The 27,755-nt window shown below is 41.4% G+C and overlaps 1 protein-coding gene and 1 long non-coding RNA gene across 2 annotated transcripts; one reads left to right on the top strand and one right to left on the bottom strand.

Annotated features, from left to right (window-relative positions):
* Nucleotides 1-8: 8 nt before the first annotated feature.
* On the top strand, nt 9-13,060 carry LOC146987750 (S-adenosylhomocysteine hydrolase-like protein 1). The gene is made up of 17 exons (XM_085777094.1): nt 9-522; nt 3,705-3,816; nt 3,924-4,067; nt 4,161-4,261; nt 5,204-5,306; nt 6,552-6,646; nt 6,924-7,030; nt 7,117-7,233; nt 7,997-8,060; nt 8,387-8,475; nt 8,800-8,870; nt 9,029-9,123; nt 9,212-9,310; nt 10,533-10,601; nt 10,839-10,917; nt 11,164-11,284; nt 11,496-13,060. The coding sequence occupies exons 1-17, from the start codon at nt 343-345 to the stop codon at nt 11,500-11,502; spliced, it is 1,653 nt and encodes a 550-aa protein (XP_085633220.1). The 5' UTR covers nt 9-342; the 3' UTR covers nt 11,503-13,060.
* Nucleotides 12,721-27,339, bottom strand: LOC146987749 (uncharacterized). Its single transcript, XR_015035859.1, has 2 exons — nt 27,214-27,339; nt 12,721-12,819 (listed from the first exon to the last, which is right to left on the bottom strand). It is a non-coding gene; the product is annotated as an uncharacterized LOC146987749 (long non-coding RNA).
* Between the last annotated feature and the right edge of the window lie 416 nt (nt 27,340-27,755).

The raw sequence follows: 27,755 nt of genomic DNA, 5'->3' as shown, positions 1-27,755 counted from the left end.
ACTGAGTTACTCAGCCAGGTGACAGCTGCTGAGCTAGCAGGGAAACGTAACGGCTGCACACTACGCAACATTACAGACAACATCACGATATTTGTCACCGTCCCACCCAGGTGGACCACTACAGTCACATCGGTCGGCCGGTGCGTTTTTTTGTTTTTATTTTTGTTCTTTTTGCGTTTCCGTGTCTTGAAAGCGTCTTTTCCTCTCGACGTTGCAGAGCAGTCAGCTTCGAGCAGCGGCTAGCTTCAGCTTCAGACGCTTCTACCAGAGGAAGCTGTAGGGTTGTTGTTGTATTTGTGCCCAGGCAGGACAGGTAACGCCAGGCCACCGCTGTCAGTCAGCATGTCAGAGCCGGCCGGGGATGCCAAGCTGGAGGTGAAGCAGGCGAGCAAAGAGGTGAAGGAGAGCGAAAACGTCGCGGAGAAATATTCAGCCATGACCGTGAGCAAGAACAGCGAAATGAACATGGGAGAGCTGTCATCCGCCTTCAGCGCCGTGCCCACTCACAAACCAGTCAAGAAGGTAAGACCTGAGACCTGAGACCTGAGAGCAGCACTGAGCACTCCGCTGCACGGGGCTGTGGCGGAGGCTCAGAGGCTGAAAACCCGTTGTGAGACGTTGCAAAGTCGGGCAAATGCATGCGCTCATTGAGTTTACCTACATTGTACCTGGCGTCACTCATCTGAAGCAGCGTGACCTGTGCATGTGTAAATTACTCCATGACATGTTGAGTTGCAGCCCATGGCAGCACACCAAGTTACTGACACTCAGTTCTTGGTAAATTGATTATGGAATTAACTGTATTTTAATCATCAAACTACATTTATTTTTAATGTATAGCCTATGATTTTACATTAAAGCAGATCTATTTATTGCGCACAGAGAAACACATCTTTTTTTTTTTTAGTGTTATAGGCTCCACTCAATACTTTAACCAACTTCTTTTTGTTTGACCAGATGTATTTGAATCTAAACTGCAACAGTCTTGATCATATTTCCCTCAGACAAACAAAGGCTGTTCCATGTAACTTTAAGGAAATAAGGTTGTCAACTGACACCTTCAAGGAACAAGGAAGAGTTGCACCTTGTATTCACTCGCCTCGTTGACGCCAGTGTGGACAAATGAATATCTGTTTCAGACAAAATGCACTCTTCAAAATCCCTGTTTACATGATGCAAACATATTGCTCAGCTGTTATCAGGAGTCTGTTGGTTGCAAAGCACTCTCAGGCTGAGGTTTATTAGTCAGCCTGGAAGGCCCATTATAAACAAAATGTTTCACATCCTCATTCTCTTTCTGGGAGTGACTCACTGAACACTACTGCAGTCATTAGATTGAGCTACTATGGCAAATAGTTGTTGTGTGTTCAAAGAGTTTAGAGTTGCACTGCTGCAATGAAATGATTCAAGCTCACTGGACGTATTGAAAACCCTGACACAACGAGACGGGTAACAACAGATGCACTTTAATGCTGAATAATAAAACAGAGATCAGGTCATGGTAACAGTCATTAACCTGGTATTTTGTTAAGTAGTGTAAGAATAAAATATGAAAGTGACTGAAAAAGAGCAAAGGTTTAATCTGGAACATGAATGAAAGAACCTGTGGAGTTTTCCACGGTTGATCATCATTGATCAAATCATTGTATTATCATCATTGTAATATCCCTTTAATGAATGGTTTTGTGGTAGTTGTAGCTTTGTAAGACACGTAGTGGTTACTTTCATCCACCATGTGTCTTCAAAGGGAGAAATATGACTTTCTGACGTGAAAATGTGATTTATCCCTCTGTGATACATTTTTTTATCTGTTGTCATAGAAATGATATGTGAAGGCTTATGTGAAGCAGTTGTGTTCAGTTCAGTGGTTATCGCCTATAGTTAATATTTAGGTGGTAATGGTTCAGCAAGTTGAAAGCTAACAAATGATTATACATTGGAAGTAGGTTGGAGGAGATTTTTAAGACAAATCTGTCTTGCAGCAGGGTGAAGCATGGAACTGGCACTTCAACATAAGGTGCAGAAAACATGTCAAACAGATGTTAAAACCCACCACATCTGTATAACGTGACAGGATGATGTAAAACCTGGAGTACTTCCACATACATCCCAATCATCAGTGGCTGTGACATCGTATCACCAGCGTTAGGTGTCCTTAGGTCTTTAAAGTGTACTATAATGCAGTAAATCAAGAAGTAAGGAGATCAGAATATTTAGTACAGCTGCTTGATAACTAATGGAAGGACAGCAGACGTTTAGTAGCAGCCAGGCTCAGTGATCCTGTAACCCACAGTATCATGTCCAGGGGAAAAATGTGCTGTCTTGTCACCTTAATCTGAAGAAAACAGCTCCACTTTGTTCTTTGTTGCCATGTTGTTTTCACTGGTATGTGAACGTTTTCAGCACCAGTTCTAAACCTAAAAACCAGAGACTGGCCTGGCTGCTGTGCAGAGATGAAGAGAATGAGCCTGAGTGACATTAATGACATCTCATGCTCACAGTAGCTGACTGACTTATTAAGGTCTGAATTAATCCAATCGCCTCATGCTCTGATTCTTTAAATCCTTTTTTTTTTTTTTTTGCTGAGCCAAAAAGTTCAGTCTCCCCCAGCAGCACCAGAAAATGAGTAACAAAACATTTCAGAAACTGCTGAGGTGTAGAGATCTGCCTGCCCTCTCCTTCCTTATCTTAGCTCACTATCATGTGAGAGGGTAATGTTCCAGCACCTGGACAACTCTTCTCTCTGTCTTACTTGATCCATGCAGAAAAAACAAAAATCTTCGCACATCTATTTCTTAGGCAGGTGTGTCGGAGGGTGACAATTAAGTCCAAATTAGAAAAAGAAGAGTTCCCGCACACATGGCCAACTTGCAGAACTCGCAGGAAGCCATCTTAAATAGGAGTGGCTGTGTGACACAAACCAATCACTTTCCCACACGTCTGGGTGTGTTACTTGATGCATGCAAAATTCCCGTCAACAAAATTTGTTTCTGGTTTAACCACTGTGATAAAACGTTAGCTGACCAGGCATAAAGCCAGGTACACACACACACACACCTAAAAACACAAGTTCCTGCCTTTTGCAGACATGCACACTTTGTTTTGCTGAATGTGGATTAACTGCTAATTTGGATGCAGAAAAATAAAGTGTGAAGAGGAGTGAAATGGCAATAAAACAACAAAGAAAATCAGCACTGATTCAAGCAGTGGAGCTGTGTCCAGTTTCAGTGATTTAGTCTGTGTTTTGTTAGATTGCAGTAAACTATGGTAAACTGAGAGCATGTCACAATTATTACACTATCATGAATTCATACAAAGAAAAACTTTGCAGCTGAATGTAGGAACATCAGTCTTGATGCTGCAACGGCTGCTTGTCTGCACTAGTCTGATATCTATTTTTAGAAGTACAACAAAATAAGCTTAATAGTAGGATTATCATGTTGCCAGAACGTTTTAGTAAAGAATGTTGTTTAACTTCACTCAGCTCCATCCAAATCCAATGAAAGCTAAAGCCATGTAAACAAGAACTCAGGCATAACCAAAACAGACCAGTTCCTATTTCTGCTAATACAACACAAATGGAATTGCATGTGACGGTACTGAACCTCCAGCTCAACCTGGATATGAAATTTGAAAGTAACTGCTCTTTTCTTTACATAATGTGCCTGAAAGAGTTTAATTCGTAGTGTCTTTGTTTGTTTTAGCAAATTCAGTTTGTGGAGGACAAGCAAGAGTTCAGCAGGTTCCCCACCAAGGCGGGCCGCCGCTCCCTGTCCCGGTCCATCTCTCAGTCCTCCACAGACAGCTACAGCTCTGGTGAGGAGAGACATCTGGGTACATGACATGTGTACACCTGAGTTCACTCAGTCTACAGTGTTATTTGAGTATTTGTGAGTTCTTTGAAACCCCTTTTTCTTTACCAGCTGCGTCTTATACAGATAGCTCCGATGATGAAACTTCACCACGGGACAAAACACAGGTCAACTCCAGGGGCAGTACTGACTTCTGTGTCAAGAACATCAAACAGGCTGAATTTGGCAGACGTGAAATTGAGATCGCAGAACAAGGTAAGATTGTTGAGTGGTGTCTAATTTATCTTAATCAAGACTTTCATGACGCTTAATTTTATTTCCATGTACTAAGACACCTCTTGTCCTCAGATATGTCAGCGCTGATCTCACTCAGGAAGCGAGCCCAGAGTGAAAAACCACTGGCAGGTGCCAAAATTGTGGGCTGCACTCACATCACTGCGCAGACTGCAGTAAGATTTCTCTCTGACTTTGAGCTTCAACACCTAATCAAAAGCTGCAGGGTGATCGTGCCTCTTAATCAGACATTGGATTGTAGGTCAAGCTTAATTACAGTTTCTGTCCTAATTTTTTTTTAAAGGGACATTGTGTAACTTCTCCTGTTATCTAATCACGAAAATCGATTATTTCATTCAAAAGTATGTCATTCATTAATCAGTAATCCCCCCCATCAACAAACTGAAGTGTCTCTTTCAGCTCTGAATTAGCCGTTCATATCATTCATATCTACATGGAGCGGGTAAGCTGCCATGTGGTGTCGCCATGTTTTTACGTTCAGTGGCAGCGTGACGGTAGGAAACCATGGAAACTCAGCGGAGACACCGGAGCTGTCGGCTCAAGGTGGCGTCTGTGAAAAGTCACCGCGGTAACGCAGTGAGGAGGAATGGAGCGTTACACTGATGCTGCATTCACCTGCAGTCGGGCAGATGGCCGTCGCTAACAAACCAGATGTCATTTTAGTCACAGAAGTCCAGAGAAAGCCGGTAAAACGTGGGTCAGGTAAACAATACGACATCGCCATGACAACATATTGTCACGTGTATTGTTTTGCCTCGTGCTGACGGACCACTTGTTTACATAGAGGCTTGTTTATGCCGTTATGTCCGTCTGCCGTCTGCCCAATTTCACGTGAATGCAGCATGAAAAATACGATTGAGTTGCTTGCGATATACAACCGCAACGCTAGATGGGAGTAATTACTACACAATGTACCTTTTAAGTACATTTTTTGGGCCTGTGCCTTTGATTGATATTTACTGCATAGAAACAAAAGTTTTTTGTAACTTTACACCAACTCTCATATTGTCTAAACCTTGACTTCTTGTTGAACATTCCAACATCATCTGTTATTGAAGAAGATTCTGATAACAAGTTGCTCACGTTTGTTTTTTCAGGTGCTGATTGAGACCCTGGCTGCCCTCGGTGCTCAGTGCCGCTGGACTGCCTGTAACATCTATTCTACTCAGAATGAAGTGGCTGCTGCGCTGTCAGAGACAGGTAAGAAGCACCTGTACTGTCTTCTTTGCCATGTGAGCAGCTTTGGAACAGGAGTGTTGAGAAATAATGAACAGACTTCTCTGCAGAGATAATGGCAGATAACTATTTAAGAATGATGTCAAAAGCTACAATGTGGAGGTACTGTTAATGTGTGTTTTGTAGATCGTTGTTGATCATTGTGTTGGGAAGAACAGCAATGGCTTTGCCAAAGCTAATTGGAGATCCAAATGAATGAAATGAAATGAAATGGGAGCACACTAGATTTAAGTGAGTGAGCAGCAGTACCTGTGCCTTTTATATGTGGTCGCTATGAGATGGTCTAAGTATGTGCTGTATTTCCACTGCAGACTCTAAATGATGGAAGGGGGGTTGGATTTGTTTCTGCTGTACAGTAAATGAATGCTGTCCATAGCATACTTATAAGTTGTTATATGCTTTGTAGGGAAACATATATATTACAATAAAGATATTTATAGACTCTGGAGCTGCCTAAAACAATGTTTTCACAAGAATCAAGATTTCTTTATTTATCATTGTCACTGTGCATTCTGCATCGGCAGTGCAATTAAAAAATCATCGTAATAACAGTAGATAAATAAATTCAAGCAAAATAAAACAGAGTAAATAAATAAATGCATTAGTTTCTGGGGGTATATGGGGAGGGGATACAGGCTGACGGCCTGTGAAAAGAAGCTATTCAGCTTCCTGCTGGTTTAGCAGCTGATGCGTCTGTGTCCTCTCCCAGATGGCAGTAGGGAGAAGATGTGGTGGGGGGGCGGGGGGGTCCAGGATGGAGAAGCTGGCTCTGCGGGTGCAGTGCTGCGGGTATAGCTCATCAGGGAGGGGAGTGGGACACCTATGATTTCACTGGCCGTCTTTACTATTCTGCTCAGCTGAGCGCTGCAGCACCCAAACCAGGACGTGAAGCTGTAATAGGATGTTTCCATGGTGACCCTGTAAAAGGTAGTGAGGTGTGTAGTGGGACATTTTCACACATTTGTATTCTAGGATTATTATATTGTGAGAAGTGTCGCAGCGTTAGTAACTGTTATAAATGAAGGTTAGTCTGTTTCTTTCTAATTGGAGGGTCGATATTCTAATATTGTCTGTTCAGTTTCTGTTTTGGAAAACAAAGAGGATTGTCGCGTGTTCATGTTAAGTTTGCTTACTGCACAGCCAAGACGCCTGACAATGGTACTGTTCATATGTGATTTCTGAACACTTTACCGATCCATTATGTCATAGGTGTGGCTGTATTTGCCTGGAAGGGGGAGTCTGAGGACGACTTCTGGTGGTGTATTGACCGCTGTGTGAATACTGAGGGTTGGCAGCCTAACATGGTATGTGGGAAAGGTTTTTTTTTACCCTAGTGATGTTGCAATCTCCCTCTTGGCTACATTGGAATAGACTGTGACATAATGATACATTTCAGTACCCTTAAATTTTGCAATGGAGGTTTGCCCTCACACAGAGGTGTCGTACGGTTTCCTGTATTGGATTATTTCGTACCTATGACATGGATGTCCATTAATGTGCAATTTATTTATAAGAAATATGATGAGCCAGGCTCTACATACAGTAGCAGCCCTTAAAATACATTTTCCTTTCACCTGTCAGATCCTTGATGATGGAGGAGACCTGACACACTGGATGTACAAGAAATACCCTAATGTATTCAAGAAGATCAGGGGCATCGTAGAGGAGAGTGTCACCGGGGTCCACAGGTCATTTACTGAATAATACCGATGCACGTCTTTACACGCATTGAGTTCAAAACATGAAGAAAGACTTTTTTCCGTCTTCTGTCTAGGTTGTATCAGCTGTCCAAAGCTGGAAAACTGTGCGTGCCAGCGATGAATGTCAATGATTCTGTGACAAAGCAGAAGTTTGACAACCTGTACTGCTGCAGAGAGTCGATCCTAGATGGGTGAGTGAGTTCGTGTTTGCAGAATCCGACTGTTGGAAGTTTCAACAACAAGTATGGTTAAACACTAGCACAGCTTGTTATTGGACAGCTTTCCAGTAATGTGAGTGGTTTCCGAGGAAATCCATTCAGTTGCATCAATTACATTCAGTGAAGGCTCTTCCCTGTACTGTGAAACCAAACAAACTGTTGACACAAAGTTCACTGTTTAAAAGTAGACTGTGGGCAAAGTGGAGAAAGACCACTGTCATCGCAGCCCCCCCTCTCCTCAAAAAGATCAATTCACATTTCACCACAGCACCTCTGTCTGTGTAGCACTCCTCTGTGTTGCACACTGTCAGCTTACAGGACTCTGCTAAACTCTCTGAGGACAAAAGCTGCTATATTTATTGCCTTGCTGTTAATTATCACCTTGGCAACATATGAGTAGTCCCGTCTTTTAGAAATGTGGCCAAAGCTCTGCATCGGTGCTTTCTACAGTCCCCACCCATTATTTATTACTACTCTGTGAGTGGTGTCTGCAAGGTGCACTGATTTCTTGTAGCAGGTTTTCCACTCAGTCATGGCAGTAAATATCAGTATCATTAGGCAGTTTAGATTTATTATACTGGGATATTTGAGAAGATATTTGACACAGATTGAAACCTTTTTTCCATAGACAGTGTCAACAAATGTATTCCACTATCATATAAAGTTGCTAGATTCTTGAAGTGGCAGATTTTCACTCGTGCAAAATGTGCTAACTGAATATCTCAACCCTCTCTAGCTTGAAGAGAACCACAGATGTCATGTTCGGAGGCAAACAGGTGGTTGTATGTGGGTACGGCGAGGTGAGATACTGATGTCATGTTCATTTTCCAAACTAATGTTTATCGTGTTGATGTGAAACCATACATGATAGAACATGAAAATGCTATTATAAACAGTCCAGTTCTTGTAAAAAAAAAAATGTACAGACTAGTGAGTATATTTTGTGTGTTGTTAGAATCCACCTTTGCAGGTCAGATGAATACTTATTCAATAAACAGAGACTTTATGGTTTTGATCGAGGTGGTTTGGACTTAAATAGCTACTATGTACGAGTCATTTCTCCAGTCTTCATTAAGGTGAGGACAGAGTAGTATTTTTACGATATATTATTCTTCTGTCTTTACAGGTGGGAAAAGGTTGTTGTGCTGCTCTGAAAGCCCTGGGAGCCATTGTCTATGTGACAGAGATTGATCCTATCTGTGCCCTGCAGGCCTGGTGAGGAAAACAGGACCTGAGATGTTCTGCATATGATGAATACACTGACATACAGCGTGTGAACAGGAGAGGCAGCAGCAAGGATGTCCATATTGTACAGCATATGGTCAAGCCAGCTGAAACCTATGTTTAGTTAATAATCAAACAAACTGTTACACAATAAGTACATAAGTTCAGCTTGAGCTCCACTACTCAACAGTGACACCAGTGAGCCCACTGGCAAGTTAGCTGCTTGTCAATAAATAAATGATAGATCATTTCCTGTTTATTACTTTCCTCCCTGAAACTTCACTTTAACCTCTTCTTTCACTTGTATGTGAACAGCATGGATGGATTCAGGGTGGTCAAGCTGAATGAGGTCATTCGCCAGGTTGATGTCATCATCACATGCACTGGTAACTTGACTTTAGACATCTGGGTGTGAATACTCATTGGGAATGCACTCATAGAATAACCTTTCATAATGTACAGTAGTGGATAGGAGTTTACGATCCTTGGCTCTGCTCCTGACTGCTCTTGGCTAACTACAGCGAATGATTGTCTCTAATTGTAGGAAACAAGAATGTGGTGACCAGAGACCAGCTGGACCGAATGAAAAACGGCTCCATCGTCTGCAACATGGGACACTCCAATACTGAGATAGATGTGGTACAGTAGTGTTTACTATGGAACAGTTGCAGGTTAAATCTCCTGCTCTATAGACGGTCACATTGACTGTTGCTCTCGTGTCTTCCAGGCAAGTCTGCGCACCCCTGAGTTGACCTGGGAGAGGGTGCGCTCTCAGGTGGACCATGTCATCTGGCCAGATGGCAAAAGAGTCATACTTCTAGCTGAGGTGACTATGTCTTGTCCTGTGTGCCTTGGAGTCATATGTTTTACATACAGATCTATACAGTGTATGTGACACATTTGCATTTACTAGTCCGGCCTGACGGAAGTGCGTTGCTGCGATTAGCCTCTGATTGGTCGGAACGAGCCACCCGGCGGAAGTCCCGCCTCCGTGCTGCAGCTTTCACAGTCCGCCCAGTAAAGGGAAACATCAACAAACAACAACAGGAACCGAACCATGGATCTATTATACATCCATGTCTTGAACTGAACAGAAGAAGAAATATCCGTCAGCGGTTGCCGACCGTCGTTACACCGCGGACCGAAATCCAGTTTCCAACCAGCAATATTTTGCAAGCGCACCGTTGCTACGGCGCCGATCACAACAATTGTGACTGGTTGAAAGAAGAAGAACGGCCGGAGCGTTTTTTTCTCTGATTGCAGTATCATAGGCGGACCAGCCAGACCCTCCTTCTTCTCTGGAGGAGGGTCTGGCAAGCGAGACTATGCATTTACACACAACACCAACAAATACAGCACACAGCACATTGCATAGATGATCTCACTACTCATACAACATAGAGCAGCCCATCATCCAGCCTGCTTTTGTGAACTGTCATAAGAAATCATTTAATTTTAATTTTTAACCCTCAGGCAGTGGATTATGTAAACTTCATGGAAAAAGATCATTAAAGGGACAACGAGGAGTTTTGGAAAAGCAAAGCGTTTTCACACTACATTTATGAGCCTCCGCGCACCGTGAAATTCTTTGACCGGCGCAAGACGGACTCATGTTTTCATTCATCAAGAATTAAAGTCAGAGGTTCGAAGACGATCACATACCATCGTAGTTCCGACCATAAACGGCGATTCAGCTGCGTTATTCTCATGACTCGCCACAAAACCGAAAGTAAAGAAACGCTGGTCGGCTCGACCAGCATTTCCACCACCACTAATAATAACAAAATAACGATAGAGACAAAACGATATATTTATCAAAAATGGGCCCATTAACAAGTGTGGGTAGTGTAGATTCATCCACATTAACGTGAGACTTTTTTATAGCCAAATAGAAACACCTCGTTGTCCCTTTTATTACATTTATTCTTAAGTCATATTTAACTGACCAGAGCAACAATATGCAAGTGTTCATTATGTTGGAACAAGAATACTTGAGTGTAAATGCAGTTTTCTGTGTTTTCCTCCCCTGATAACATTTTCCTCCACAGGGGCGTCTCCTGAACCTCAGCTGCTCCACTGTCCCAACCTTTGTCTTGTCCATCACAGCCACCACTCAGGTAATATGCTGACTCGTGTTAATAGCAGCTAATGACACAGAGTAGGTACTGCTGTATACTGTAGGCAGCATTATAGGATTCACTATGTTTTTTCCATCCTTGCGACATGTTGGTGCTGTGACCTGGAAATGTCATCAGTAGAGCAGTATCTGTATGAGAGCTCTGTGATGGTGCATAATTGCATTTTTGCTTTGAGAATCCATTTCCAACAGAGTTTTAATGCATGTTTGTTTTCAGGCCTTGGCCCTTATAGAGCTGTACAATGCTCCCGAGGGACGGTACAAGCAGGATGTTTACTTGCTTCCCAAGAAGATGGGTAAGGATAGAGACACTTTATGACATGACGCACAGAAGCCTGTGAATTCTTTCTTCCTTAGTTGGTCTTGCATGTTGGTTTGGAGACTCTAAGTTCATGACATGGGATAATATAGAGAAAAGATCAAAAACATTCATTTCTGTGAATTTACTTAGTACTTCCGATGATTTTGCTGCCCCCATAGACATACGTCTATTTCATGTGTAAAACCACATTTATTATTCTTATTGATTTTTTATATTTCAGATGAATATGTTGCCAGTCTCCATTTGGCGACCTTCGATGCCCATCTGACGGAGCTCAGTGATGAGCAGGCCAAGTACCTGGGTCTCAACAAGAACGGGCCCTTTAAACCCAACTACTACAGGTTCATGTCCACAAACCTTCAGTATCGATTTTATGTGTGTTGTACCAGACAACAATACTGTATGAACAATTGCAGAATAAAGCAATATACATACAGTACATATTTAAGTAGCTGCAATGAACAGTTTATTTGAAATGATTTATAACAAAAATCCTTGTTGATATTTTCTCTGTTCTCTTTTCTCAACTAAACTTGCTTTTGGTGTTCACAGGTATTAATCTGCAAGGGAACCACAATCAACAGACCTGAGTGTGGACGGTACCTGGTATTATGTATCCCTAAGATAAACAAAAGATTTCTGTACATTGTATTTTATACCCTCCACAGGATGCACAGCTTATATTTAGTTGTATTTTACCTAACATGGCAAGTTTTGCTGCACTTGCTGCTTCCTACAGACGACGGGCTGAGCACCCGGTTGGCTATAAAAAGTTAGTGTAACTCCAGCACTAAGACCTACAGCTTATTTTCTATATTTCCTGACTCCTAGGTTACGTAGAGTTCTAATATATATATATTGAATAATATATCAATATATTGTGCCAAATGACTGTGAGAGGGAAGGGTTACAGTTGTTGTGAAATATTAATGGTAAATTGTGAAATCAGTTAAACCTGCATCAACATTTTTTATATAAACATTGTATGAAATTCCTCTATGTAGTCAGTTGAAATTTGAATCCCACAAAGCTTTTTGTCCACCCTCAGCTGGTTCTTTGGCTTTCTTACCAACCTTTTATAGGAAACACACACAAACAGCAGAGAGCCAATGTTAACTTCTGGCTTGTGAGGAAAGTCAAATGTTCTCCTGACTATGTGGACAAAGTCACAGCTAAAACACCAGTGAATATTGGACTTAAATTTGAGTGATTCGATGTAATGGTGTTCTGCTGGGTATTGGACTGGGAATAGACTGTATGTGTGGCGGCTGCATTGCTGAATGCTCTCTCTTGCATACGTAGGCTACATATGTTCACACCAGCTGTGATGCTGCTGCTGTCTTTGTGTGCGAGTCCTCGGGCCAGGCTAATGTTGGATTTCTGATTTAATTTTGACAGAAAATGTCACTAGAATGCGACGGTCTCCACATCCAGCTCCTAAAATGGTTAACACATGGATTTATTTTTTTGTTTGAACACATTCATATTCACCTTCATCATAGACAAGTTTTGTGGAAGGTGTCAGTTTTGTGTAATGTTGCTGGTACAACGTCAATCATCTAATCCCATAACATCGGTATGGAAATGAAAGAAAGAAGTTTCACAGCTGCCACACATCCAGTGTGTTACCGGCTGTAATGTAGGCAATCATTTGCTTACAAATGAGCCATAAGATCTCAATAAGCTGTCTGTAAATCAGTGTTCTGTGTCATTGAGTTTGTTTCATCTTTGTACCTCACAGTGGTGAAAAAAATGCTCAATGCAGCTTTAAAAAAAATTCTGTTTAACATGGCAGCACTTATTCACTTCATACATTCCATCCACAGGACGTAGAGCTTTACTGCACACATTCAGTGTGTATGGGGGAATGCACCAACTTGAATGCGTTTTGATTCTGGCAAACATCAAAAGAGGGCTTGGCATTTATTTTCTCAGAAACAATTGTCCATTTTGAGGTTTTGGTGTCTGGAAAATGCTCTCTGCACCTCAGGGCATTCAAATATCTCAAACTATATGTAAATATATTTTACCATTATCTGCACTGTCTGTAGTATCCATGTCTAATCTCATTGTCATTCTTATGAAATTACTGCTTAAAATAGAGCTGTAAAATAAGTTTACATATTTTGATACTCTATGATCCATGACATATGTGATCTATGACTATTAGAGCTATGTATATTCTGAGTAATTCAAGTTTAGCAATGTTATGTACAGTATGTTTGTACTGTATATGCAGCAGTGTCTGACGAACTAGTGTCTAATAATGGCATTGGCTGAAATACAACGTTCAGTTTGTGGTTAATTTTGACAGAGGACTCTGATCTTCTCTCTGTGTTTCTGTTAAAGACTTTAACCAGAGATGAATGATGTTCTCAAATGCTGTGGGACTAGACATGGATAAGCTTTGTTGTCAACAAGTTGGGCTCAAAATATGTCTTAACTCGACCTCTGTGATATCTCGCTCTCTTGCACCATCATTACGGCTACTCTGGTTTGGTTTCCTGAAGATTAGCACTGTTAGAAAGGCTTATCACTGTTTATTGAGGCTTGTCGAATGCATAAAAACAGCATACCACATTTACTTCTCTCTATGTACACTTAAGATTTTTTTTTGTAAGTAGTGAAAACTTTGGAATCTTAGTTGAGTGATTGTGTTGTGTAATTGAAACTATATTGTATGCAGGTAGTTGTTACTGCTGAATTTAGAACTCTTCAACATGCTGTATTGTATGCTGGCGGCCCCCTGGGCTGATCTTACTCCAAACAATTGACAGTGTTACTGTCCTTGCCAAGGGTTCAGCACCTTGTTACCTTGCTCTGGTATTGCTCCACATTCAGTAGTTTCCATCACCCTCCAAAAAAGTTCAAGTAGTTTCCTGAAGTTTCCTTTTATTCTGAATTTCATAAGTGTGTTTTTGTCCCTTACTACCATTTATTGTATTATTAGCCAACAGTGAGCTGCTATAAACTGCTCTCATCTTTGCTCTAGCAGCTCTAATGGCATTAGAGTCAAGGACATCATTGTCAGCCAGATGAGTGCTGAAGCTACCATTCTGGGCATGATCATGTCATGAAAAACACAGTTGGATATGTAAACAGAATGACATGTCCACCTCTTTTTTTGACATGTCCACCTCTTTTTTCTCAGAGTATTGTCATGCCCAACATGGGTGTTACTCTGCAACTGCAATAGTAATAGCTATGCAGCAAAACATACTCAAGTCAAAAATGTTTCACAGTGTTGGAGAGCTATTCAGTCAGTGTTTCTGAGCACTTAAATATGCATTCCTGTAAGTTCACTAAGTTTTAGACATTAGTAAGCAACACTTGACATTACATTGTTCTTAGATACTTTCACATACACGTTTTATTGTATTTTCATCCCAGTTTTATTTCTTTAAACAATCATAGATTGTCTTACTTGCAGTGGTCCTTTCATAGTGGCACATGCCTTTTACAATGGCCGCCTCTTGCTTTAACCAATAATGTGGTAATTCTACTCTGCTTTTAACTCAAGTACAGACAAATGAATGTGTTGTCTCTGGAGCAGACAATTTGATTCTTGTCAAGTCGAAGGAAATAAGCATATACCACTGTGATTTGACACTTGACCACTGTTGCTGGTTTGAAGTTTTTGATGTGGACACAAAGTTCAGCAAATTATAGGCTATATTAGCTGTAACATGGGCCTATATTCTCAACGTGGTATCTGTAGATTAGTTTGAAGAACACACTTTCAGTAATGTACACAGTGTTAATTTGTGCACAGATCCCTTTAATAAACTACTATTCAAATTTGAAAATGGCTCAGATGCATCATTTCACTGACATGCTTACACAGAAAAATAGCATCTAAATATCTAAATGCATTCCCTGTATCCTTTCTTGCACAACTATAGATGCTGCAGAATTATTTTTGTTGTTGTTGTTGAATTCCGTCATTGCATTTAAAAAAAAAATGAGAAGGAAAGAAAAGTGAAAAGGAAAAGGACCTGGAGCAAGAAAACCCCAAATACTAGTATGAGTAACTTCAGTTAACCATTTTGTTCACTGAGTTGGATATACTTTAGTTTTGACGCATGCAGATGAAAGATGAGGAGTAGAAGTTGATCCCGTCAGTCCCGATGACCATTTATTGCAGATGTAGATTACAGATTAATTAAGCAGAAATGATAACAATTGAACTAAAGATTGTTAGTTCATAGGTACGACCACACTCAGCTGCTCCAGGTTCTTTTGGCCTCCCCCCTCAGACTCCACCTTCAGCCTCTCAGCTGTCCTCTAGATGGCGCTGTGCACACACCCAAAGCCTGTGGCTCAGGAGGTGGAGCTGGTTGTCCACTAACTGGAAGGTCGGTGGTTCCATTCCAGGATTCTCCAGTCAACATGTCGACGTGTCCTTGGCAAGACACTGAACTCACACTTGCCCCCCGATTCGTCCATTGGGTGTATGAATGTGTGTGAATGGTTAGTTTCCCGCGCTGTGCCTATGAATGTGTGTGAAACATAGACTGTGTGAAAGGGTGAATGTGAAAGTGTAAAGTGCTTTGAGTGGTCCGAGAGACTAAGCGCTATGTAAGTGTAAGTTCATTTACCATTAACCATTACCATTGTCACTCATTCTCACATACAGACTCATGTGCTCTCGAACTCGCATAAAAAGAAAACTAAATTGTCCATTACATGGACAAACGCTCAACTCGGCTCATTCCCTATGAAAAAACAGAATCGTAAAGATGTGTTCCTGAAAATTACCACTGTTTTCTAGGCTTATGTTTGTTAAATGCAGAGATGCCACATCCCACATTTATTTGGGATTTTTTAAAGGGACAACGAGGAGTTTTGGAAAAGCGAAGCGTTTTCACACTACATTTATGAGCCTCCACGCACCGTGAAATTCTTTGACCTGCGCATGTTTTCATTCATCAAGAATTAAAGTCAGAGGTTCGAAGACAATCACATACCGTCGTAGTTCCGACCATAAACGGCGATTCGGCGGCGTTATTCTCATGAGCGTCCGCGAAACCGAAAGTAAGGAAACGCTGGTCGGCTCGACCAGCATTTCCGCCACCACTAATAATAACAAAATAACGATAGAGACAAAACAATATATTTATCGAAAATGGGCCCATTAACAAGTGTGGGTAGCGTAGATTCATCCACATTAACGTGAGACTTTTTTACAACCAAATAGAAACTCCTCGTTGTCCCTTTAAAGCAGTGGACATAGGAAAAAATCTTACTTTAGTGGTTCTTTTTTGTAATTGAAGTTATATAGTGTACATGTAGGTGTACGTCATTGCTGATTATGTTACAGGAACAACTGGCCCTAGTGTGAGTTCTGTTGGGTTTGTTTGTTGTGTTCTCTTTTGTATTCTTCCTGATGCTACCTGAGGCCATGTGACTGCTGGAATAAGAATATAAGAGTAGGCCACACCACCTCCTCCCTCCCTCTCTCTCTATCTAGCCTATGTGATTAAAGCACTTTGAGTGGTTAGAGACTACAAAAGCGCAAGTTCATTTACCATTTACAAGGTCTGTAAGCTCTAATTTGATGTAGCCTACAACAAGTCTGATTTGGACCAGAGACGTTCTAATATGATATATATGCCTAGAAGGGCTTTGTTTGGACCAAGTTAAGAATTCATGATACATTCTTAAACAAGGTGGTTGCAGGGCTCGTGGAAAACAATGTTATGACACAACAGAACCACAAGGTGGCAGTAGCTGTCAAGCTGCCAGATAGAGACCCACACTGGACACAGTTCTGTGAACAAACAGAACACTCCAAATGAATATTGTTAGGCTCCATGAGACAGTCTAAGTTTAAAATAGGTATCTCTATAATATCAAATCATAATAGACTGAAAATATATGCCCTGGTCAAAAATAACCCCGGCCTTGTGCTGACCTGTGCTTTTAAGTGTCAGTGTAAAAGGTGTATATATATATATATATATATATATATATAGCTACAGTTGACTCAGCTACTGGCATCAATTTCAGTTGTGAAGTATCCAGGAGACCTATATCAGATATATATAGCACATATACTGTATAAGTAGCTACAGTTGACTCAACTACTGGCATCAATTTCAGTTGTGAAGTATCCAGGAGACCTATATCAGATATATATAGCACATACTGTATATATAAGTAGCTACAGTTGACTCAACTACTGGCATCAATTTCAGTTGTGAAGTATCCAGGAGACCTATATCAACTCCAGAGACTTTTTATTGATTTATTAATCCAAAACTTTACTGTTTTTTTTTTTTTTACATATGTATTTCATATATGGAATTTCAATAATGTACTGCATTTATTACATTTGCAATTGCATTAATAAGAAGTGACAGTGATAGTCACCATACACCAGATTAAGTTACTTCCTCTTCACACTCGACACTGTGACTGTGACTCTTCACATGTGAGACAGGTCGACCTTACCAGAGCTGGCTGTTGTACTGATGTAGCATGTTAATGTGGCCTCATTGAGGGTGTCAACACCACCACCTGGGAATTTCACCCCCTGGTGAAGTATGACTAGTCCTACAGTAGCAGTCACAGGGTCATTGACACCATGGGGAAAAGACACAGTTTCAACTTAGGGCAATGGCTATTTATAAAAAAGAATATTTTAAAACGGCCTACAGGATGGGGTCTAAACAGAGACATGAGCCAAGAACTGGGACAAGGGCTAACTGAATCCTATTTTCATTGTCGTGATGTGAACATGCTGTGCAATACACACATCGCAAACTTTCTGTTTAATTGATTGATTACTCATGTGCAAGTCAGTGTCAGTGTTTGAGGGTACCAATTAAAGTAGAAAGACTCAGGAACTGTACGGTTACACTTAAATATGTGCTTATTTATTGCAAGTCATATCGTCTTTGCAGTATTGACCAGAGTCATCGCACATTTTGCTCATATCGTGCAGGCCTGGCTGGGACTTACCAGGACAGCCAGGAGCCAACAAAGAGGGAGAAGGGATCCACGAAAACTACACACTTTGTGATACTGCAAATCAAAAGAAACATGAAAAATACCACCACCAGGAATGGGTCCGCTGCCCCGCGCCACAGCATACTGCTAAACACAGAAAAAAGAAAGGGGGCAAAACCAAATAAAGTGCTTAAAACAGAAGTAAGCGATCCGGTGGTTTTGGCTAACTTCCTGTCAGCCGATGGAGTTAGCCGTCCCCGCCCTCGTCCCTACGTCACCACATTCACGCGCATCCCTTGGCTGCACACACAGAGAGGACCGCCCCTTTATGCCGTTCTCTCTCCTCATTGGATAAAGGTTGTAGGATACAAGGAAAGTTTTCTCCTCGGCTTACAGCAGAGCAGAGTGACTGACAGACCCGTGTTTCAGATCAAACACTCTATGTAAGTGATTGCTGTCGGAAGATAGAACTATTTAAGACTTATATTAACACAAATATTCCACTTATTTCTGCTTTAACAGTGGAGACAATCTAACAAACAAACACAACAAAATGTATCCAAAACTATTTAAAAATGATACAGTCCTCTGGACTGTGTTGAATCAAGCAGGGAAGGAAAAAGGGACAAATGCGCCAAAATAATGACAACAACAAAAGGTTCCAAAACAGCAGGACATCCAGGGAGTGTGGCTGATGGCCAAACGATGACTCCCAGGTCTCACATCACAGGGCCAGGACCAGAGGGTCAGAGCCTGAGAGGCCCCATGGCTGGAGCAGAGAGACCAAGCTGCACCTGGACTGGCTTCCACCTGCCTCGGCAAAGCCAGCAACAGGCTCTGCCACACTGCATCTGCAGGAGAAAGACTTGTATTCAGTATATAAGGCACACAGTGGCAGGGAGGGAGAGGACCTCCAGCTCCACTACCATCACTATCATACATTGTGCATCTCTCAGTTCTCTGTAGCTCTCACAGGAGTCAGAGCACTGCCTCAGAACCTTCCCTGATGTATTTAAGAAAAAGTAAGAGTGTATGAGCCTACATTCCTCATAATACGATTTTGACACGGCCATTTTGGGTCTCATGGATACAGACACAGACATCTCTGGCTATAACTGGGACGTTAAAAGGTTTGTTCAGTGGTGTCAGTGTCATCCCCTCATTGTTAACACAGAAAACACAAAAGAAAATGTATCTTTGATCCAGAGCATCAATGCACAGATTGCCCAGGTAGAGTGGGTATACACATCGATGAAAACTTGTCTTGCGATGTTCATGTGAACTCTGTTTGCTCCAGGATACAGCAGCGTCTCTACTTTTTGCAAAGATTCAGGGTGTTTCTACCATGCTGTTATAGAGAACATTTTACGTTATGGAATTTCTGCTTGGTTTGGTAATTTATCAGTTAATATAAGTTAAGACCTCAAATAAGCAGAATGGTTCATTTTGCAATGGAAGTGATAGAGGTGAAAGAATACCCCACCCTCCAGATACTTTTTGATAAAATCATTATCAGACAGGCTAAGAAAATCACCACCGACCCCTCTCATGTCTAGCTACACAGTGAATACGAGCTGCTCCCATTGGGCAGACAAGTTCCAGTTAGGAATAAAAAAACACTACCTCAATAGATAGAGGGTTTGGTCCTGAACTCAATGCCGCATCAACGCTAAGTATTGTACTGTGATTGCACTGATTGTGGTTTTTGATATTTGTAAACATTGTATTGCAATATCACTTTACGTAACTGTACATGCACTAATGTCCTGTACATGTACCATTGTACGTATATATGTAGCAGCCTACATGTATGTCCAAGACAAATTTCCTATAAATGTAACTAACTAACTATGATTTGATTCCATCTGCTCACAGCCCTAAGCTCCACTTTCTGTTACAAATCTAGAAACTGTTATGTCACCTGAGTCATTTTCACTGATCCTCCAGATCAACGGGGAGGAAACACCCTATGACTAATATGCTGACGACTCTGGGGTGTAAAATGGGTGATGCGCCCTTTAAAACTAAAACTGAACATGGGTTTGAACAGGGGTTTTTAGAAGTGGGCGTGTGCAAAAAGGTATAACAGGGTGGTGGGATGAAAGGACAGGAAACTGAACTGGGTGTCGACAACATCTTATTACACACAGAAAACCTGACCTTTTACAGACAACAGAATGTAATATTCTGATGAGGACGAACTGCTCCACTACTGTTCGTTTCATGAAGTCACTCAGTGCACTAGCTATTTTTTAATTTCCTGCACTGATTTGATTTCTTCTAGGAACTGAATTGTTAGAGATGCTTTTTAAACCCTTTAAAACCCAGGGCCCAGCTTGCATTAGGCCAGTGGTTCCCAACTTTTCTTGACTCGTGACCCCATTTTGACATGACAAATTTTTGGCGACCCCAAATTTTTTTGGGCCATCTCAAATATTTTTACATGCTGCATTTTATTTGAACTCGATTTATATTCATGAAAGTTAAAGTATAGAATAAAGTTGTTTAAGATTGTGTGTGGTGTTTTTAATCATAATTTTAAAGAGTAATAATTATTTAAAAAGTATTTTTATCAGTTTTTTTTTTTCATCAATTACTAGACATTTCAGGCGACCCCATTTGAATTTCAGGCGACCCCACGTGGGGTCCCGACCCCAAGGTTGAAAAACACTGCATTAAGGTGTTAAAGGGGTTTACTCCAACTTTGTGAGATACAAACACAACAAGGAAAAACGATTCTATCATGTTGAGCTCTGAGGTCTGACTGAAGGAGTTAGCATGTGTCTGACAAACAGACAGGACTGTTAGAGCCAGAGAGTCATAGAGAAGACCTGGTGCTCTGGTGGCTCACGTCATAGAGCGCAAACCAAATGGGCACAGTCCCAGATCACAGTGGCCTGGGCCCCACTATGTCGTCCCCCCTTTCCCTCCCTCCCTCCCTGGGTTTCCTGTCTCTTTTGAATTAGTTTTGGGACCCCCCCCCCCCCGCCCCCCGCCCCCCTCCCCTCCATTAACCAGTCATCTGATCTCTTTGCTGTGGACCGAGGTCAGTCTGAGTCTACTACTGCATGTTGTTGTTTTAAAAAGCATATCTTTGGCTTCCCTCCCACATTGTCACAGGGTCAGTTAGAAGTTAGTTAGAACATTGTGGAAACTGTGTTGACCCCATTATGGTTTGAAAGCTCTGGGGGTGCGTTGTCGTCTAGGCAAGGAAAGACTGAAAGCTTTGGAAACGACAGTGGTAGTGAAAGTAAACGTAACCTGGATGTAGTTTTAGTGTGAAGCAGCTCAACATTTGTCTCTGCTGCAGCTGTTAGATGAGCAACAGCTGACAACAAACAAACAAATGACACAACAGTGTCAATGTTAACAGCTGAATAACACACACACAACACCTTCCAGGAAGGAGAGAAAAAAATAAAGAGTCATGGATTTGTCATCTTGACTGAACTTAAACTGGATTAGAGAAGAAAGAATAGGCTATGTAAAATATAGTTAGGCCTATATAGTAGATATATAATATATAATTTGTCTGAAGACATCCTTCACTTTCTTTTTCTTTCTTTCTTTCTTTCTTTCTTTCTTTCTTTCTTTCTTTCTTTTTCCTGTTCTTTGGTGTTTTGGGATCTGTTTGACTTCATGCGGTCCTGCCTTCCCTTCCAAGAATCTCATTGGCTAACAGTGGCTCTTCCTTAGCCATGATTGGCTGGGAAACATTTAAACTCGCCCACTGCGCTGGCCTCACATGCAGCAGCATACTTAACATGCAAGCATGAACACTCAGTACAGTGTGTGTGTTTCTTGGAACAGGTCTTCTGGATACTCACAGTTCAACAGGTGGTGTGTCAGCCCGCCTGAGTCAAAACCTTCAGCTCCTGCTTGCAACACTTTTCAGTTTGAACAATGTTTCCTTCCCATGACACATTATAATACGACTGTTTGTAGTGTTAACACGCCCAAGTTACACATAAGAAATCCATAGTTTTGAACAAACAAAACATAAAATAGAGGGATCCCTCCTCCTCTGTCTCTCACCCAGAGCTTTCTCCTGTTTTTTCTTGGGAGTTTTTCCTCAGTGGATCTAAGGACAGAGGATGAAAAACTGAAAAAATAAAATTAATTTTTTTTTAAAAATGGCTATACGAATAAAATTGCCTTGGCTTGTGTTAGGCTAAGTAAACTAACCAATAGTAAGATAACTTACAGCTGATATTAAAAACTGTTGGGATGTCACTTAATTTTGAAACCAAGTGTGTACATCCTCCACGCCCACCCTCAAGTTTTTTTTTAAAAAGAAATTCTTACAATAAAGAAAAAAAAAAGAAAAGAAAAAGGGGCAAACATCAAATGACTTAAGGTTGAAAAGTAGCTATTGTCATTACCACAAGAACAACTGGTCTGATGCCTTGCAATTTAAGTTTATGATGTCTGTGTTATGTTTATTTTTTGTTTTTATCTGCTGTACCCCACAAAGATTAGCTGACACCAAGGTGTCAACTTATGGGGATCCTTAACAAACATTAAACAATGAGACATACAAACCTGTTTCTTTTTTGTTTAAATACAATTTTTCCTCCATCGTTTGTAAAATGAGAGGTCTGACAGCGCTAACTTGGCTGTTTGAATCAGTTTGAACAAGTTTATTATTGATTCTTTTTTTCTTCTGTCATTCCAAAATGTATAACAAGAGTGTAGTTGATACATTTCACTTAATCAAACGATTTGCATTTCTCCTCCCAGCACCATACTGCTTTTAGTAATCACATCATGTGTCATTTTGCATATTTGAAAGAGGCAATGCTCAGTGTGCACCATTAGTAGATCAGGTTTGCACACATTTTAACACATGCTACTGCTTGATAAATCAGGCCCCATGAGTAAAAAAAAAAAGGGCATTGGAGAGAAGCTGCTGAATAACTTATTGAGGTCAATCCTAAAGAGAGAACGTATACATACATTTCATAACTGGGCTGGTTTTTAATTAGCAAAGATCTGGTGTTTATGATTGTTCATATGGCCCATAGCACTAACCAATCATCCTGCAGTACATCTGTGTGTAACTTACAGTAAAACATTCACTCATTTAACTGAACTTCTAATACCCCAGGCACATTCTTACAAATGGATTGACAAACAGGTATTCCCATGTAGATTTCAATCTCTGCTGAACAAAGACACTCGGCTTACCCAGTTGGTTTCTTCTCGCCATGATTAGGCTACACAGCACAAGGTTTAACTAAACACACAAGACAAATAACCAGACTATCACTGTTCTGTGCTCTGGGAAAGCCGTGCTCTCAACAGCACCTGGATGTGTTCCTACACAAACAGAAAAAAAACAAACATATAATGATACCACCAAAAATGTAGGAATGAAGATAAGTCCCTCGCCCCTACCAGGTATATCTGGTAGACGACAACCTATCAGGGGCAGAGTCTTAACATCCTGATGATGATTAATTATTTCATTGATCAATGAAGAGGAACCAGTCTGTTATTAACTTTCTGCCTCTTTCTCCTCTACTCATCCTTCTCTTGTCTCAACCTCCTCCCCCACCTCTCCTCCCTGGATCTCACACAAACACACGCCGTATTTTTAAGGACACAGGGTGTTTTGTAAGTAAAAGTCCATCTGTCTCCTCCATTCATTTTGCTGTCAGAAGGATCCACTCTGTGTGTGTGTGTGTGTGTGTGTGTGTGTGTGTGTGTGTGTGTGTGTGTGTGTGTGTGTGTTGCAGCTGTGCAGTCATCCCTCACAGCAGCCTGTTGAAAATGTAACTGGTGCTGTCAGATGATGAACTGAAGCCATTTGGTCCTGGACATATGGCAGCATGCTAACAGCAGCCTCTGGTGCAGCACATGTAGACTCATAGAAATCGAATATGCACAAAGCTTAAAGGAATGGTTCACCAAAAAATGAAATTCAGTCATTATTGACTCACCCTCATGCTGATAAATACTAGAGTAGTTCTAGTAGTATTCCTCAAGGTGCATCTGGAGACCCGAGAGGCCGGTTCGTAGTCCAACGATATCCTTATATGAGAGTCAATAGCACCCGACACAAAAACGTCCATAAAACTACACAAAAACCTTGAAATATTCCTCCACACTGCTCGTCCGCGGCAATCCAAGTGTCCTGAAGCGATATAGTCCAGAGTTTACCCGAAACTACGTAATTTAGGCAAGTCCAAGTGTGAGCGTCCCCCAGGCAAATTCAATACAGGACTGTTTAGGCTGTAAAAATGTCCTAAAAGACGTAGTTTTGGGTAAACTCTGGACTATATCCCTTCAGGACACTTGGATTGCAGTGGACGAGCAGTGTGGAGGAAGGAATGGTTTTTGTGTAGTTTTATGGACGTTTTAGTGTCAGGCGCTATTTTTCTCAAATAAAGTTTTCGTTGGACTACGCAGCGGCCTCCTAGGTCCCCAGATGGACTTTGAGGAATAAAAAACTACTCCGTCACTCATCAACATGAGGGTGAGTCTAATGACTGAATTTCATTTTTTGATGAACTATTCCTTTAAAGCTCTCTTAAAATGTTCACAGTATTTAAACACACCATGTATAGTTGGTTACCCATCACCAGTTAATCAGTCTGTCCCTCTGCATCCTTGTGTCTTTACTGTGGAACCAGCTCTGTCCATGGGTCAGACAGGCAGACACTCTAACTACATGTAAGTCCAGGCTTAAAACCTTACTTCATGACAGAGCTTTTTGCTTTGCCTTTTCCATCTTGGCCACAAATTCCATTCGCCCGCATCTTCGTCAATGCTTGAAATTTGTTCAATGTTGGCTACATTTCGATCATTTTGAGGACAGTGCAAAACAGGAAAAAACACTAACCACCGCCACTAGCTTCCATGCTGCTCTGTTTTCTGTCTCACTGTCACCAACACACACGCTGCAGTGGTGGTGAGTGGCCAAGCCGCTTTCCAGCTGGAGATTACACCTGTTTTTTTGGCCAGCGGGAGAGGAGCCATGTGGTGATTGTAAGTGTGTCGACCTGCGTTTAAAAAACTTGCGTCGACCCACTAATTTTAGTGGGAACGGGGCTATGGTGAACTTTGGGATTTGGGGTTTTCGTTAAATGTAAGATATTATCATTACAATTAAAAGAAATAAAGACATGAAATATTTCAGTCTGTGTAATGAATCAATAGGCTTTATGAGTTTCACTACTGAAATAAATAAACTTTTCCATGATATTCTCATTTATTGAGATGTGCCTGTGTGTGTGTGTGTGTGTGTGTGTGTGTGTGTACATTGTACTCCCTCTCATTCACACCAAATGACAAGAATGAAAAAAGGAAAGACTGAGGACACACACACACACACACACACACGTGCGTGCGCGCACACACACACACACACACACACACACACACACACACACACACACTCCACCTCTTATTGTAAGACCTGACAAGCTGATGGGAACTCAAATATAGAACTGAAAGTGGGCTTCTAGTGTGTGTGTGGGGGGGTCTTCCTGTTCTCTCCTCAGTCTAAAAGAAGACATCCGATTTTCTCAGTCTCAGTTTAAGTGTGTGTGTGTGTGTGTGTGTGTGTGTGTGTGTGCGCGCGCGCGCATGTGTATTGGAGAGTTCAGTCTTTGTCCCTGCCATTCTGTGTGACGAAGAGTGGGGACAATGACATGTGGCACGGAGACTTTTACAGAGAAGTTTTAAAAAAGTCCAAGTTAAATTGGTGTTGAATGATCTGTTTTGCAGACTATATTTTATTTTATCATGTACCAACAATCAGAAGAACGTGCCCTCCTGAGCCATTGGGCCAGGTGTGTGAAGGATGGCCTCTGCTTTATGAGTCTAACCTCACGCAGCTTGTCATCTTACTCACTCTCACTTTAAGAGGAAACCAGTTCTTGGGGAAATTTTCAAGACACTGCATTTGTTTTTCCGCCCAGAGTGGGACCTCCCCTCACTACGCACTGTGAACTCAACTCAGTCACCTCAGTTCAGAGCACAGACGCAGAGAGAGATTTGATCAAAGAGATCTGAGCTGAGTTTAACCTCTGAACAAATGTGTCACATCCTTTAACTGAAATGACAGAATTAGTGTCAGTGAGTGTAGTACACTGGCTGAGGACACTGTTGCCTGCCTCATGGGGATATAACAGTATATTTTATGTCTCTATATCAAGAATGTGGCCATATGTCACCTATCTGGGGATACATTAGTACATACAAATTTATAACATTATATGAAATGACCAGAGATGGACAGAGTACTCAACCCCAGTACTTGAGTAAGAGTACAAATACTACTGGTCAAAATTTACTCTGTTACAAGTAAAAGTAGCCTACCTCACTCGACATGTTACTCGAGTAAGAATAAAAAGTACTTGCTTTTAAAGGTACTTAAAGCAGAAGTAAGTGGTCCGGTCGTTTTCGCTAATGCTGCGTTCCAGGCAGGCTTTTGAAATCGTAAATTACAGCTTCAAGTCACAACTTACGACTTTGTAGCGTTTCAGGCAACCCACTCGTGTTTTTCCGACCTGTTTTACCGGTGAAAGTCACTATAACGGCCACTCGTAACTTCCCACCCGTGAACTCGTACCAGATCGAACTGGTATGACTTCACGGTCGGAAAAATACGAGTTTCCTTGAACACACCATAACAGTCCTCGTCCCTACGTCGCCACATTCACGGCGTCCCTTGGCTGCACACACAGCCCTGCATGCCGTTCTCTCTCCTCATTGGATAAAAACTGTAGGATACGATAAATGTTTTCTCCTCGACTCAGAGCAGAGCAGAGGGACTGAGAGACCCGTGTTTCGGTCCAAACACTCTATGTAAGTGATTGCTGTGGGAAGATAGAACTATTTAAGACTTATATTAACACAAATATATCACTTACTTCTGCTTTAAGTATCCAAAAGTACTTGCTTTTAAAGGTAGCCTACTTAAGTATCCAAAAGTACATGCTTTTAAATTTACTTTACGTAAGTAAAAGTAAGAGTAAGAGTACATTTCTTATTTTTCACATCAATGAATTACTATATTTTTTTCTAAAGAAGAGAGTTTCTGAGAATGAACTCTTTGAAACCACCTGCTGATGTGCTGCTTTTAGGGCTTAGGGTTTCCTTCTTTGACAAACACAGCTTGTGTCCAATAGGATTTTAGAAAAAAAAAAAAAAAAGAGCAGACCTGAAAGTAACAAGTACTTTTCAGCCTTCCTAGAAATTAACTTGAGTAAAAGTAAAAAATATTTGTCTTGGAAATGTATTCAAGTAAGAGTAATAAGTACCTACCAAAGAAATCTAATAAAGTACAAATCCTCTGGATATGTAGGCCTACTTAAAGCAGATATCAGTGGAATGTTTTTGTTAATATAAGTCCTAAATAGTCCTATTTTCCGTCAGCAATCACTTACATGAAGTATTTCAGCCTAAACACGAGTCTCTCCGTCACTCTGCTCTGCTGTAACCCGAGGAGAAAATTTTCCTTGTGGGATACAAGTGTTATCCAATGAGGGGAGAGAACGGCATGAAGGGCTGTGTGTGCAGCCAAGGGATGCGCGTGAATGTGGTGACGTAGCACGAGGACCAATTGATGCCTGACAAGGGCGGGGGCTGCTAACTCATGGTGCGTTCAAGGAAACTCGTACTTTGTGTTTTTCCTTCCTGTGAAGTCATACCAGTTCGATCTGGTACGAGTTCACGGGTCGGAAGTTACGAGTGGCCGTTATAGGGAACTTTCACAGACAACAGGACGGTAAAAACACGAGCTACGGGTTACCTGGAACGCTACCAAGTCGTAGTTGTGACTTGAAGCTGTAACTTACGGTTTCAAAAGCCTGCCTTGAACACAGCATTAGCCGAAACGGCCGTGCCGATGAT

Source organism: Trachurus japonicus, chromosome 5 (assembly GCF_045865225.1).
Source record: "Trachurus japonicus isolate A0001 chromosome 5, Traja_1.0".
Taxonomy (NCBI): Eukaryota; Metazoa; Chordata; class Actinopteri; order Carangiformes; family Carangidae; genus Trachurus; species Trachurus japonicus.
Note: the sequence above shows the minus strand (reverse complement) of the source record. Positions and strands in the feature narration are given on the sequence as shown.